Raw genomic sequence first — 13,083 nt, forward strand, 5'->3', positions numbered from 1 at the left:
TGTGACCACGTGGGTTTTCTCCAAGTGCTCCAGTTTCCTCCCACACTCCAAAGAGTGTGTAGGTTAATTGGCTCCTGTAAATTGTCCCTAGTGTGTACGATAGTGCTAGTGTTCGAGGTGATCGTTGATTGGCGTGGACTCAGTGGGCTGAAGGACCAGTTTCCAACTCAGTACCTCCAAACGTACTAAATGAATTATTGCTTAATTCATTCAATATCCAAATATGTAAATACCTCTAACATGAATTTTAATTGACAAACCTACGGAGCAAGGGGGAGCGTGAAAACTCCTCACAGGCAGAGCAGAGGTGAGGATTGAACCTGGCTCATGGGAGCTATGAGGCTGCAGCTCCACCAGTTGCACCACCATGACATCAATACCAAGAATGATTTCTGCAAAACTTAATAAGTAGAAACAAGGAATTGCAGATGCTGGCGTACTGAGGAAAGGCACAAAATGCTGGAGTAACTAGCAGTTCAGCACAGCAGTGCAGTGCAGCAGTAGAGTTGCTGCCTTACAATGCCAGGGGCCCAGGTTCTATCCTGACTACAGGTGCTGTCTGTGCAGAGTTTGTACGTTCTCCATGTGACCACGTTGGTGCTCAGGTTTCCTCCCACACTCCAAAGATGTCCAGGTGTGTAGGTTAAATGGCTTTGATAAAAATTATAAATTGTCCCTAGTGTTTGTAGGATCCTGCTAGTCTACTGGGATCATTGGTCAGCGCGGACTTGGTGGGCCGAAGGGCCTGCTTCCACACTGTATCTCTAAACTAAACTAAACCAACCTAAGCTAAGGTCAGGCAGCATCCCTGGAGAACATGAATAGGTGACATTTTGAGTTGGGATGGTCCTGACCCAAAACGTCACCTATCCATGTTCTCCAGGGCATGCTGCCTGACCCGCTGAGTTACTCCAGCACTTTCGGGCTAGCTTTAATCGGACTTTACTGGACTTTGTCTTGCACTAAACGTTTTTCCCTTTATCATGTATCTGTACACTGTGGACAGCTTGATTTCAATCATGTATAGTCTTTCCACTGACTGGATAGCACGCAACGAAAAAAAAATTCACCAAACCGCAGTACATGTGACAATAAACTAAACTAACTAACTAACTCTGTAATCTCTCACACGAACACACCCAGAGGAAATGAGAATTAAGTGAAAGGAAACTGAATTGTGTGTCATTACTGTTGGCCAGAGCAAGGGATTAATGGGATTTTGTATGAATCAGCCCAAGAAATCAAGTTTCTTTCACCGGTTCAGCTTGGTTTTGTTTGGAGTAAGGGTGGAGGCCATTCGGCCCTTCGAGACAGCACCGCCATTCAGTATGATCATGGCTGATCATCCAGAACCAGTATCCCGTTCACGTTCTCCCCATATCCCTTGATTCCATTAGCCCTGAGAGCTAAATCCAACTCTCTCTTGAAAACATCCAGTGAATTGGCCTCCAATGCCTTCTGTGGCAGAGAATTCCACAGATTCACAACTTTCTGGGTGTAAACGTTTGTTCCCATCTCAGTCCTAAATGGCCCCTACCCCTTGTTCTTAAACTGTGACTCCTGGTTCTGGACTCCCCCAACATGGGAAACATTTTTCCTGCATCTAGCCTGTCCAATCCCTTAAGAGTTTTATATGTTTCCACAAGATCCCCTCTCATCCTAAATTCCCAAGAATACAAGCCCAGTCGACCCATTCTTTCATCAGCACTGAACTGATCCTACAGTGCATATTTTTGAGGTACTTAGGCATGTATACACCTCACGTTTGACTTCAAGGAGGAGAGTCAAGTGGATAGCTATGCAAGTGATCCAAGCTATGCAAGTGATCCATCCTGATTTTGATGGGAATGCTACACCAATGAAGGTATCGCCTCTCAGCCAAGCCATTAAACTGAAGCCCACCTTGTCCACCGTAGTCCACCGATCTGCCGATCAAAACCCCCCTCACCTGTATCCACCTATCACTTGCCAGGCTTTATCCCACCTCTCTTTTCCAGCTTTCTTCCCCTCTTAAGGTTTTCTCCGAGATCTTCGGTTTCCTCCCACACTCCAAAGACGTACGGGTATGTAGGTTAATTGGCTGGGTAAATGTAAAAATTGTCCCTAGTGGGTGTAGGATAGTGTTAATGTACGGGGATCGCTGGGCGGCACGGACTTGGAGGGCCGAAAAGGCCTGTTTCCGGCTGTATATATATGATATGATATGATATGATATAAGATCATGTGATAGGAGTAGAATTAGGCCATTTTGCCCATCGTCTATTCTGCCGTTCAATCATGGCTGATCTATATCTCCCTCCTATCCCCATTCTTCCACCTTCTCCCTATAACCTCTGACTAGGGTTGCCTGCTGTACCGTATTAGCCGGGACATCCCGTATCTTGGGCTAAATTGGCTTGTTCCATACGGGACCGCCCTTGTCGCGTATTAGGCCCGGGAGGCCCTGTCGGCCCAGATACTGTCGGCCCGGACACTATAAGTACGAAAAAAACTGCAGATGCTGGTTAAAATCTGTGCCTACCTTCCGGAGGTCGGAACAGTGTAGTCAGCTAACGGAGGTTGCGCAGCAACCCGCCTCCCGGCCCGGGCGGCCACCATTGGTGGAGCGGGAGCATGTGGCCGCTGGCTTGGTGAGGTCACGTGGGGCGCGGGGCAGTGACGTCACCTTGTCCCGTATTTGGGAGTGCTATAGTTGGCACCCCTACCTCTGACACCCATACTAATCAAGTATCTATCTATTTCTGCCTCAAATATGTCCACTGACTTTGCCTCCACAGCCTTCTGTGGCAAAGAACTCCACAGATTTAACACCCCCTGACTAAATTCCTCCACAACTTCCTAAAAGAACATCCTTTAATTCTGAGGCTATGCCCTCTAGTCCTAGTCTCTCCCACTAGTGGAAACATCCTTTCCACATCCACTTTATCCAAGCCTTTCACTATTCTGTATGTTTCAATGAGGTCCCCCCTCATCTAAACTCCAGCGAGTACAGGCCCAGTGTCGTCAAATGCTCGTGATATGCTGCAGCAATGAAGTTGCTGTTTCTCAGCCAAGCCATTAAACTGAAACCTCATTCTACAATCCATCTGAAGAAGGGTGCAAACCAGAAACATCACCTATCCAAGTCCTCCAGAGGTGCTGTCTGACCTGCTGAGTTACTCCAGCACATTGCGTTTTGTTTTTGTAAACCAGCACTTACAGTTCCATGCGTCTCCATTAAACCGGTCTGAATACCCCCACCCCCCACCTACTGGGATGAAGTAGGAGACGTCTCAGCATCATTTCCAAGAGGTACAGGGAAGTTCAACAGAGTGTTCTGGCCTTTATTGATGCCTGAACCACTATCACTAAACATTTGGTTTATCTTGTCAATGTTACTGCCATTATTCCAACACCTTGCTATTTGGTTACTAAAGTACTAGATTTGCACTGGATTTGCTCCGTTTACGGATCCAGCGTGAAAACAGGCCCTTCAGCCATCCGTCCGCCCCACCCTGCGATCGCCTCGTACACAAGTTCTATCCGACACACTGGTGACAATTTACAGAAGCCAATTAACCTACAAACCTTTGGTGTGTGGGTGGAAACGTCTTTGGAGTGTGGGAGGAAATCGGAGCACCCAGAGAAAACCCACGCAGTCATAGTGAGAACGTACAAAGTCCTCACAGACAGCACTCGTGGTCAGGATCGAACCCAGATCTCTGGCGCTGTGAGGCAGTGACTCTACCACTGAGCCACTGTGCCGCCCATTGTACTGTCTTTGGTTGCACTAAAGACTTGGGGCGGGGAGTGGTTCCACTAATTATGTGGTTATGTACAGTGACTTTTTGATTGTTATATGTCATCTCTGTGTGGAGTTTGCTAGTCCCCCCTGTGACCCTGTGGGTTTTCTCTGAGTGCTCGGATTCCTCCCACATCTCGAAGACGTGTGGGTTTGTAGGTTAATTGACCCTCTGTAAATTACTCTTTGCGTGTAGGGAGTGGAAGTGAAAGTTGCCCGTTAGCGTGCCCAAAGAGATGAACTGATGTCATTCAGTCAACAGCAGGCCAACAGGCTAGGATGCACTTCCTCTAATTCTACTAAAAAAACACTGGATGCTTGCAAGGATTACATAAATGCTAGTTAACCCCTTATCTTCCAAGAGCGAAGTGCATGGAAAGTAGGGTGTCATTAGTTTGATTTGGCAGCAAAACAATGCACCTCATTATTGGAGATTAGAACCAACTTGATATTTTGTGTAGAAAGGAACTGCAGAAGCCTCTTGAAGCCTTGACTGAAGCATCTTCAGTCCGAAGAAGGGTCTCAACCCGAAACGTCACCCATTCCTTCTATCCAGAGATGCTGCCTGTCCCGCTGATTTACTCCACCATTTTGTGTCTGCCTTCGGTGTAAACCAGCATCTGCAGTTCATTCCTACACACTTCCAAATCTTGCCACTTTAACCATTTCAACAATTAATACAATCACAGAGGAAATGAAACAGAGCACTATGTGTGACATCTTATCCAAGTGAAAATCATATCCAGATTGATAAAATGGTGCGCCATTTCATATGATGACTATGTGGTTATGTATCAAGTGTTAATCTTGTTATTGTCAATATTTCTTCCTCCTAATATCCATACTCTTTCAAGGGTTTGCCAACGGCGATTGGTGTTAGCGTTGCTTGATTTCACAATCAATTATCACCAATGGCAGGAAAGTGCAATGTTCGAAATAGCAGGTCAGCCATTTTATAGAGAGATTAGTGTAGGAAGGAACGGCAGATGCTGGTTTACACTGAAGATAGGCATAAAATACTGGAGTAACTCAGCGGGACAGGCAACTTCTCAGCGAGTACAGGCCCAATGCTCGTGATATGCTGCAGCAATGAAGTTGCCGTCTCTCAGCCAAGCCATTAAACTGAAACCTCATTCTACAATCCATCTGAAGAAGGGTGCAAACCAGAAACATCACCTATCCAAGTCCTCCAGAGGTGCTGTCTGACCGGCTGAGCTACTCCAGCACATTGCGTTTTGTTTTTGTAAACCAGCACTTACAGTTCCATGCGTCTCCATTAAACCGGTCTGAATACCCCCCCCCCCCACCCCCACCCCCCCACCCCACCTTCTGGGATGATGTAGGAGACGTCTCAGCATCATTTCCAAGAGGTACAGGGAAGTTCAACAGAGTGTTCTGGCCTTTATTGATGCCTGAACCACTATCACTAAATATTTGGTTATCTTGTCAATGTTACTGCCATTATTCCAACACCTTGCTATTTGGTTACTAAAGTACTAGATTTACACTGGATTTGCTCCGTTTACAGATCCAGTGTGGAAACAGGTCCTTCAGCCCTCCGTCCGCCCCGCCCTGCGATCGCCTCGTACACAAGTTCTATCCGACACACTGGTGACAATTTACAGAAGCCAATTAACCTACAAACCTTTGGTGTGTGGGTGGAAACGTCTTTGGAGTGTGGAAGGAAATCGGAGCACCCAGAGAAAACCCACGCAGTCATAGTGAGAACTTACAAAGTCCTCACAGACAGCACTCGTGGTCAGGATCGAACCCAGATCTCTGGCGCTGTGAGGCAGTGACTCTACCACTGAGCCACTGTGCCGCCCATTGTACTGCCTTTGGTTGCACTAAAGACTTGGGGGGTCTTTGGTTCCACTAATTTTGTGGTTATGTACAGTGACTTTTTGATTGTTATATGTCATCTCTGTGTGGAGTTTGCACGTCCCCCCTGTGACCCTGTGGGTTTTCTCTGAGTGCTCGGATTCCTCCCACATCTCGAAGACGTGTGGGTTTGTAGGTTAATTGACCCTCTGTAAATTAGTCTTTGCGTGTAGGGAGTGGAAGTGAAAGTTGCCCGTTACCATGCCCAAAGAGATGAACTGATGTCATTCAGTCAACAGCAGGCCAACAGGCTAGGATGCACTGGCTGTGTAGACAGCAACTTTACTGCTGCACCACTGTGTATTGTCTGCTCTTAAATGCAATGAACTTGCACTTGGTAGCAAGCACCAGAATCAACAAAATCAATGGATATTTTTAAGGTAGAGATAGATTCTTGATTAGTACGGGTGACAGGGGTTATGGGGAGAAGGCAGGAGAGTGGGGTTAGGAGGGAGAGACAGATCAGCCATGATCGAATGGCAGAGCAGACCTGACGGGCCGAATGGCCTAATCCGGCTCCTGTCACTTATGACCTTGTGAGCACTTTGTAGCACCTACCTCCTTCTGCATCCGTGGCCAAAGGATCCGGCGGGGCAGGTTTCCGAGCAGTACTTGCCCCTGTAACCTGGGTAGCAGGCGCAGGATCCATTGATGGGGTTGCACTTCCCGTAGCTGCACTGGCACCGCTCGCACCGTGGTCCCCAGAACCTCTCCTTGCACTGGCATCTCCCCTGCATCTGGTCGCACGGCGAGTTGTTGCAGGGACACTGGCTGTGGCAAGACCGACCCCACCAACCGGGCTGGCAGATGCACTTGCCCGTCTTGGGGTCGCACTGGGAGTTGGCGCTGCAGTAGCAGATGTTGGAGCAGGTGGTTCCCCAGCGGTGAGGGTCACACTTGCACCTGCCCGTGTCCTGGTCGCATTTACCGTTGTGGCAGAGGCAGACTTTGTTGCAGGTCGGCCCCCAGCGGTTGGGGTTGCAGGTGCATTTTCCCGTCGCATCTGCACAGCGCCCATTTGGGTGACACAGGCACATCTCCTTGCAGTCCGGTCCCCAAAACCGTTCAGGACACTCTGGAAAGTGGGGGGGGGGGGGAGGGAAATACAGTCACTTAATGCGTGCTTCGAGAAGGACACCTGTGTTCAGCAGATATCTTGTGAAGGCGTTAGAGGCAGGAAACATGTTCCCAATGTTGGGGGAGTCCAGAACAAGGGGCCACAGTTTAAGAATAAGGGGTAGGCCATTTAGAACTGATATGAGGAAAAACTTTTTCAGTCAGAGAGTTGTGAATCTGTGGAATTCCCTGCCACAGAAGGCAGTGGAGGCCAATTCTCTGAATGCATTCAAGAGAGAGCTGGATAGAGCTCTTAAGGATAGCGGAGTCAGGGGGTATGGGGGGAACGCAGGAACGGGGTACTGATTGAGAATGATCAGCCATGATCACATTGAATGGCGGTGCTGGCTCGAAGGGCCGAATGGCCTCCTCCTGCACCTATTGTCTATTGTCTAAGATTGTGATGCCTGCATGCTGATGGCCAATGTACAAACATGGACTGTACCGCTCGGCCAGTCAACCATCTGATTCACTTCAAAGGTATTTATTCACAAAATGCTGGAGTAACTCAGCAGGTCAGGCAGCATCTCAGGAGAGAAGGAATGGGTGACGTTTCGGGTCGAGACCCTTCTTCAGACTGATTCACAATCTGATTCACCTCCATAAGTTAGGTCTCCCTCCGATTCACCTCTGTAAACTAGGGTACTGTCAAATGCAACTTCCTAAACTTGGGTATTGTCCAATCCAGCTTTATAAACTCGTGTATTGTCTAATTCAGCTTTATAAAATAGGGCACTCTCCAATTCAGCTTTACAAACTAGGGTACTGTCCAATTTAGCCTAATAAACTAGGGTACTGTTCAATTCACCTCTGTAGGACAGGGTGTCATCCAATTCACTCTGTAAGCTTGGGTACTGTCCAATTCACCTTTACCCTATTTCGGACATTTGACTTTGTCTCTGGAACTGTTGTGCTACAATGCAGTGAGCTATACTCTGCACTCTCTTTCTTCTACTTTGTTCTGCCTGTTGTACTTGAGTTCGATTTGATTGCGTTTAGTGTATGTATAGGATAATCGGATACGATTAAAAAGCATGCAAAACAAAGATTTTCACACTACCTTGGTACACATGACTATAATAAACCTAAACCCACACGTAAGATAGAGAACTGATGGAGCCCATCCATGTCTTTGAATCTCAGCTCTTGCAAAGTAGTTCACCTGTGACAATGTTCCACAACGCACTGAGCACCTCAGACGTTCTTATCTCCATTACTTTGCTCCATTACTCCCCCACCCTAGTCCTCCCACTGGTTCCACTGTTCACATCCTTGTCTCCATTCATTATCACCTCTTCCCCGGCCAACAAACAGCCTTAATTGGCTCCACCCTTCTTTGGTCATCTGTTTATTCCTGATTTATTCTGGCCTTTCCTACCTCCAGTCCCCTCCCCCCCCTCCGCCCCCCCCCCCCCCCCCCCCCCCACCCCCACTTTCAGTTTGAAGAAGGGTCCCAACCCAAAACATCACCTGTTCCTTTTCCCCAGAGATGCTGCCTGACCCGCTGAGTTTGCTCCAGCACTTTGTGTCTATCTTCGGCATACACCAGCATCTGCAGTTCCTTCCTGCACAAAACCTATCAATCATGGTTTTATCAGCCCCAATTTGTGCCTCCGCATTCTTTTGGGAGAGAAATGTCGTGGGAAAAAAAACCTTTATGGCATAAAAAAATGCTTTGTGATATTTCCCCTAAAACCCCAGCTTTATTGTTAAGATTCTAGCCCTCATCCTGAAGCTGTGTAACTAGACATGCTTGGAACACGGTGTACAATTTTCTTACTGTCAAGAACCAACTGTCGATCATTCCTCATCTATCTAGTTTATTCATAGCAACAATCATGTTACTCGTGTTCAAGTTATTTTTTCAATCCTCCTGCGTGTTTATAAATCCACATGTGTATGATCAATAAAGGCGGACCTGGTGTGAAATGTTGAGAACTAACTCATCGCACCTTCCGTGCCTGACAAGCTCCTCTTTCTTTACACTCTGCTATTCCAGCACTTCACCTCAACACTTTTCATTTTCATTATTGCACCCCCATTCTGATGCTAGACACAAAATGCTGGAGTAACTCGGTGAGACAGGCAGCATCTCTGGAGAGAAGGAATGGGTGAGGTTTCGGGCCGGGACCCTTCTTCAGATGGGGTCCATCTTCGGGGTAAACCAGCACCTGCAGTTCCTTCCTATCCATCCTGATGATGCTGACTCTACATTGCAAGAGTGGCGCCAGCCCGGCCTTTGTAGAACCATCTGCCTTTCAATAGCCCTCCCTCGCGTGTATCCACCTATCACTCGCCAGGCTTTGTCCTGCCCCCACTACAATCAGTCTGAAGAAAAGTCCCAGCCCGACAATGTCACCTACTCCTTTTCTCCAGAGATGCTGTGCTGCTGGAGGGGCAGCACAGTGGAGCAGTGGTAGAGTTGCTGCCTTACAATGCCAGAGACTCGGGTTCCATTTTGACTAAGGGTGCTGTCGAAACAGAGTTTGCACGTTCTTCCTGTGACCACTTCGGTTTTCACCGGCTGCTCTGGTTTCATCCCACACTTCAAAGACATACAAGTTTGTAGGTTAATTGGATTTGGTAAGTTGTAAAATTGTCCCTAGTGTGTAGGATAGAACTAGTTTAAGGGGTGATCGCTTGTCAGCGTGGACTCGGTGGGCTGAAGGACCTCTTTCTATGCTGTATTTCTAGAGTCTAATGTCATGCTGCCTGACCCACTGAGTTTAGTTTAGAGATGCAGCGCGGAAACAGGCCCTTTGGCACACCGGGTCCGCTCCGACCAGCAATCCCTGCATATTAACACTATCCCTACATCCACTAGGGACAATTTTTACATTTACCAAGACAATTAACCTACAAACCTGCGCGGCTTTGGAGTGGGGAAGGAAACCGAAGATCTCGGAGAAAACCCACCCAGGTCACGGGGAGAACATACAAACTCCGTACGGACAGCGCCCATAATCGGGATCGAACCCGGGTCTCCAGCACTGCATTCGCTGTAGGGCAGCAACTCTACCGCTGCACCACTGTTACACCAGCACTTTGTGTTTATCTCTGGTATAAACCAGCATCTGCAGTTCCTTCCAACACGCAACGTCCTTTCGTCCACGTTAACACTACTCTGTTTGATTTGCTTCCACCGCACAGGAATCGGCACTTACTGCCACTGGCTTTCATTTATGGCTTAGTGCCAACCCCTGAGTGGGCATCAATCCTCCTGGAAAATAAATCTAGCTGTATCTGCTTTGCTGTACTCTTACCGACCAGGTGCCAATGGTGCGAAGTCACCAGCACTCATCACCATTTGGATAGGAAAGGTTGGGCCAAATGCAGGCAAATGGGACTAGCCCAGTAGGCCAACTTGGTTGGCATGGACAAGGTGGGCAGAAGGGCCTGTTTCTGGGCCTACAGCTCGAGGATCAAGTCATTTCCATATCTTTGATGGGGATATGCCTTGGGTGGCCCCTTATAGATAACCCTGACCGTTCTTAAGGAACCCTTTAGCTGATAGACAATAGACAATTGTCAATTGTCAATAGACAATTGAGTAACTCAGCCCCCACAGGCAGCATCTCTGGACAATAGACAATAGGTGCAGGAGTAGGCCATTCGGCCCTTCGAGCCAGCACTGCCATTCAATGTGATCATGGCTGATCATTCTCAATCAGTACCCCCGTTCCTGCCTTCTCCCCATACCCCCCTGACTCCGCTATCCTTAAGAGCTCTATCTAGCTCTCTCTTGAATGCATTCAGAGAATTGGCCTCCACTGCCTTCTGAGGCAGAGAATTCCACAGATTCAAACTCTCTGACTGAAAAATGATTTTCCTCATCTCCGTTCTAAATGGCCTACCCCTTATTCTTAAACTGTGGCCCCTTGTTCTGGACTCCCCCAACATTGGGAACATGTTTCCTGCCTCTAACGTGTCCAACCCCTTAATAATCTTATACGTTTTGATAAGATCTCCTCTCATCCTTCTAAATTCCAGTGTATACAAGCCTAGTCACATAAAATATGTGACAACACAATATTTTATCTGCTTTATACCAACTCTCACGTAGGGGGCTTTAGTCTCTGCATCAATCGTAAGCTTACAGTTGTTCTAATGGATCCTGCTAATTATTTTACACAATTTATTTAATTTATTTACTCGACTAGAGTCTGCGATATTTATTATCGCCCTCTGGGCACATCCAATGATTTCTTCCTTGATGGCACCACAACACCATCAAGAACATAGCACAATACAGCACGGTGTCAGGCCCTTCGGCCCACAATGTCCATGCCAAAGACAATGCCAAGTTAAACTAATGGCTGCCTGCACGTGATCCATATCCCTCCGTTCCTTCCAATATCCATGTGTTCATCGAAAGTTTTTCTTTTAAATGCCGCTATCTCATCTGCCTGCACCACCAACCCTGGCTGGCAGCAAGTTCCAGGCACCCACCACCCACAGTGTAAAAAAAACATGCCACACACATCTCCATCAAACCACCCCTCTCACCTTAAAGCTACGCCCTCTAGTCTTTGACACTTCCGCCCTAGGGGAGACAAAACATCTGACTTTATCTATGCCTTTCAGAACTTTAGATACTTCCAGCAGAGCTCCCGACAACCTCCAGCGTTCCAGGGAAAACAATCCAAGTTTGCCCAACCTTGTGGCTCATACTCTCTAATCCATCCTGGTAAACCTCTTCAGCAACCAGTCCACCAGATTGCCAATTGTTACATTCATGTTGCTAAAACATGAGATGGCAACGTTAGATGGTGAGAGCGACATTAGAAAACAGGATTGAAGCAAGATGGCTCTCCACTGGCTCCCAGTACAGTACAGAATCAACTTCAAGCTCCTCCTATTCACATACAAAGCCCTAAACGGGCTTGCCCCCCCCCCCCCCCCCCCCCCCCCCCCATACAAAAATCCTCCAACCCACCTCTCGAACTCCAGGTCCCTCAGGTCGGCCGACTTGGGGCTACTGACTATCCCGCGGTCTAGGCTTAAGCTCAGGGGTGACCGCGTTTTTGTGGTTGCAGCTCCTAGACTGTGGAACAGCATCCCTCTCCCCATCAGAACTGCCCCATCCATCGACCTCTTTAAGTCCAGGGTCAAAAGCTATTTCTACTCCCTAGCGTTTGAGGCCCTCTGAGGGGGCGCTGTGAACTGTTTATGTATGTGCTGTTATGTTTGTGTGCCATTGTATGTTCTTTCTGAGTACCTGAACTGATGTACAGCACTTTGGTCAACGTGGGTTGTTTTTAAATGTGCTGTACAAATAAAATTGACTTGACTTGACATCATCAGAGAAGGTTATTTTTTTGTATCTATCAGGGTACACAGTCATTGCATCAAACTCTACCACATTAATCAATGTTAGGGTAGATCATTTGGGAAGGGGAGGGAGTGTGTGGTTATTGGGTAAGGGAAGGATCCTTCATTTATACAACTGCATGGATTCACTGGAGATACACAGAACTGCAGATGTTGGTTTACAAAGAAGGGCACAAAGTGCTGGCGACCCGAGACGTCGCCTATCCTTGATCTCCAGAGATGCTGCCTGACCCACTGAGTTACTGCAGTAATTGGGGGGGTGGATTTTTATTGCTCGGTTCACAATAAACGGCTCGGGGTTTTGACTCACTGGTGTCGCAGTTGGCTCCAAAATATCCATGTCTACAGCGGCACTGGTTGGGTCTGACGCAGATTTCATTCGCCTTGCAGGTGAAGTTACCCTGGCAGAGAGCTGGAGGGAGGGAGATAGAGAGACAGAGAGAGAGAGCAGACAATCAAGTCACTGGGGAAAGGTTAACAACCGGATGGAAGCGAAGAAGCGTTGGAGAATTACTGACCTATGGGGCATTCCTGGTGCTGTTGCTTCCACCCAGGGCAGCACACAGGGGCAGAAGATCTTTGAGGGGGTGGGGAGAGAAAGAGAAATGTATTGTCATTATTCACAATGCTTTATTTGCAACAACAGTTTCTTATTCTCATTAGGCGCCCCCATTCATTGTGAATTGTGACTTGTCCTCCACCGCTGTGAGCCAACTCCAAGGGTCTGAAGCTTCTGCCCTCTACGTTTCTTGATTTCCAAGACTTTGCAGACCACACCCCGGGTCCCGTGGTTGTACAGCCATCGTATTAATAATAACCCGGTTGTTGGGTCAAACGTTGAGGTCCAGACTCCGTTCATTTGCGTTTGAGGGGGGGTTTCACACCTCGACTTTCCCCCGCCCATTAATCACACTCCCATTATTATTATTTATAAATTTAACACTTGCACAACCCCGGGCATCCTTAGCTGGCGA

At 47.8% G+C, this 13,083-nt stretch overlaps 1 protein-coding gene across 1 annotated transcript in view; it reads right to left on the minus strand.

The window, feature by feature from the left end:
* scarf2 (scavenger receptor class F, member 2) overlaps window positions 1-13,083 on the minus strand; it is a 74,877-nt gene that overhangs the window by 60,902 nt on the left and 892 nt on the right. Inside the window, 3 exon segments of the mRNA XM_078421883.1 lie at window positions 6,221-6,737; window positions 12,420-12,521; window positions 12,628-12,686. Coding sequence (XP_078278009.1) covers window positions 6,221-6,737; window positions 12,420-12,521; window positions 12,628-12,686 — 678 coding nt within the window.

Source organism: Rhinoraja longicauda, chromosome 25 (assembly GCF_053455715.1).
Source record: "Rhinoraja longicauda isolate Sanriku21f chromosome 25, sRhiLon1.1, whole genome shotgun sequence".
NCBI classification, from domain to species: Eukaryota; Metazoa; Chordata; class Chondrichthyes; order Rajiformes; family Arhynchobatidae; genus Rhinoraja; species Rhinoraja longicauda.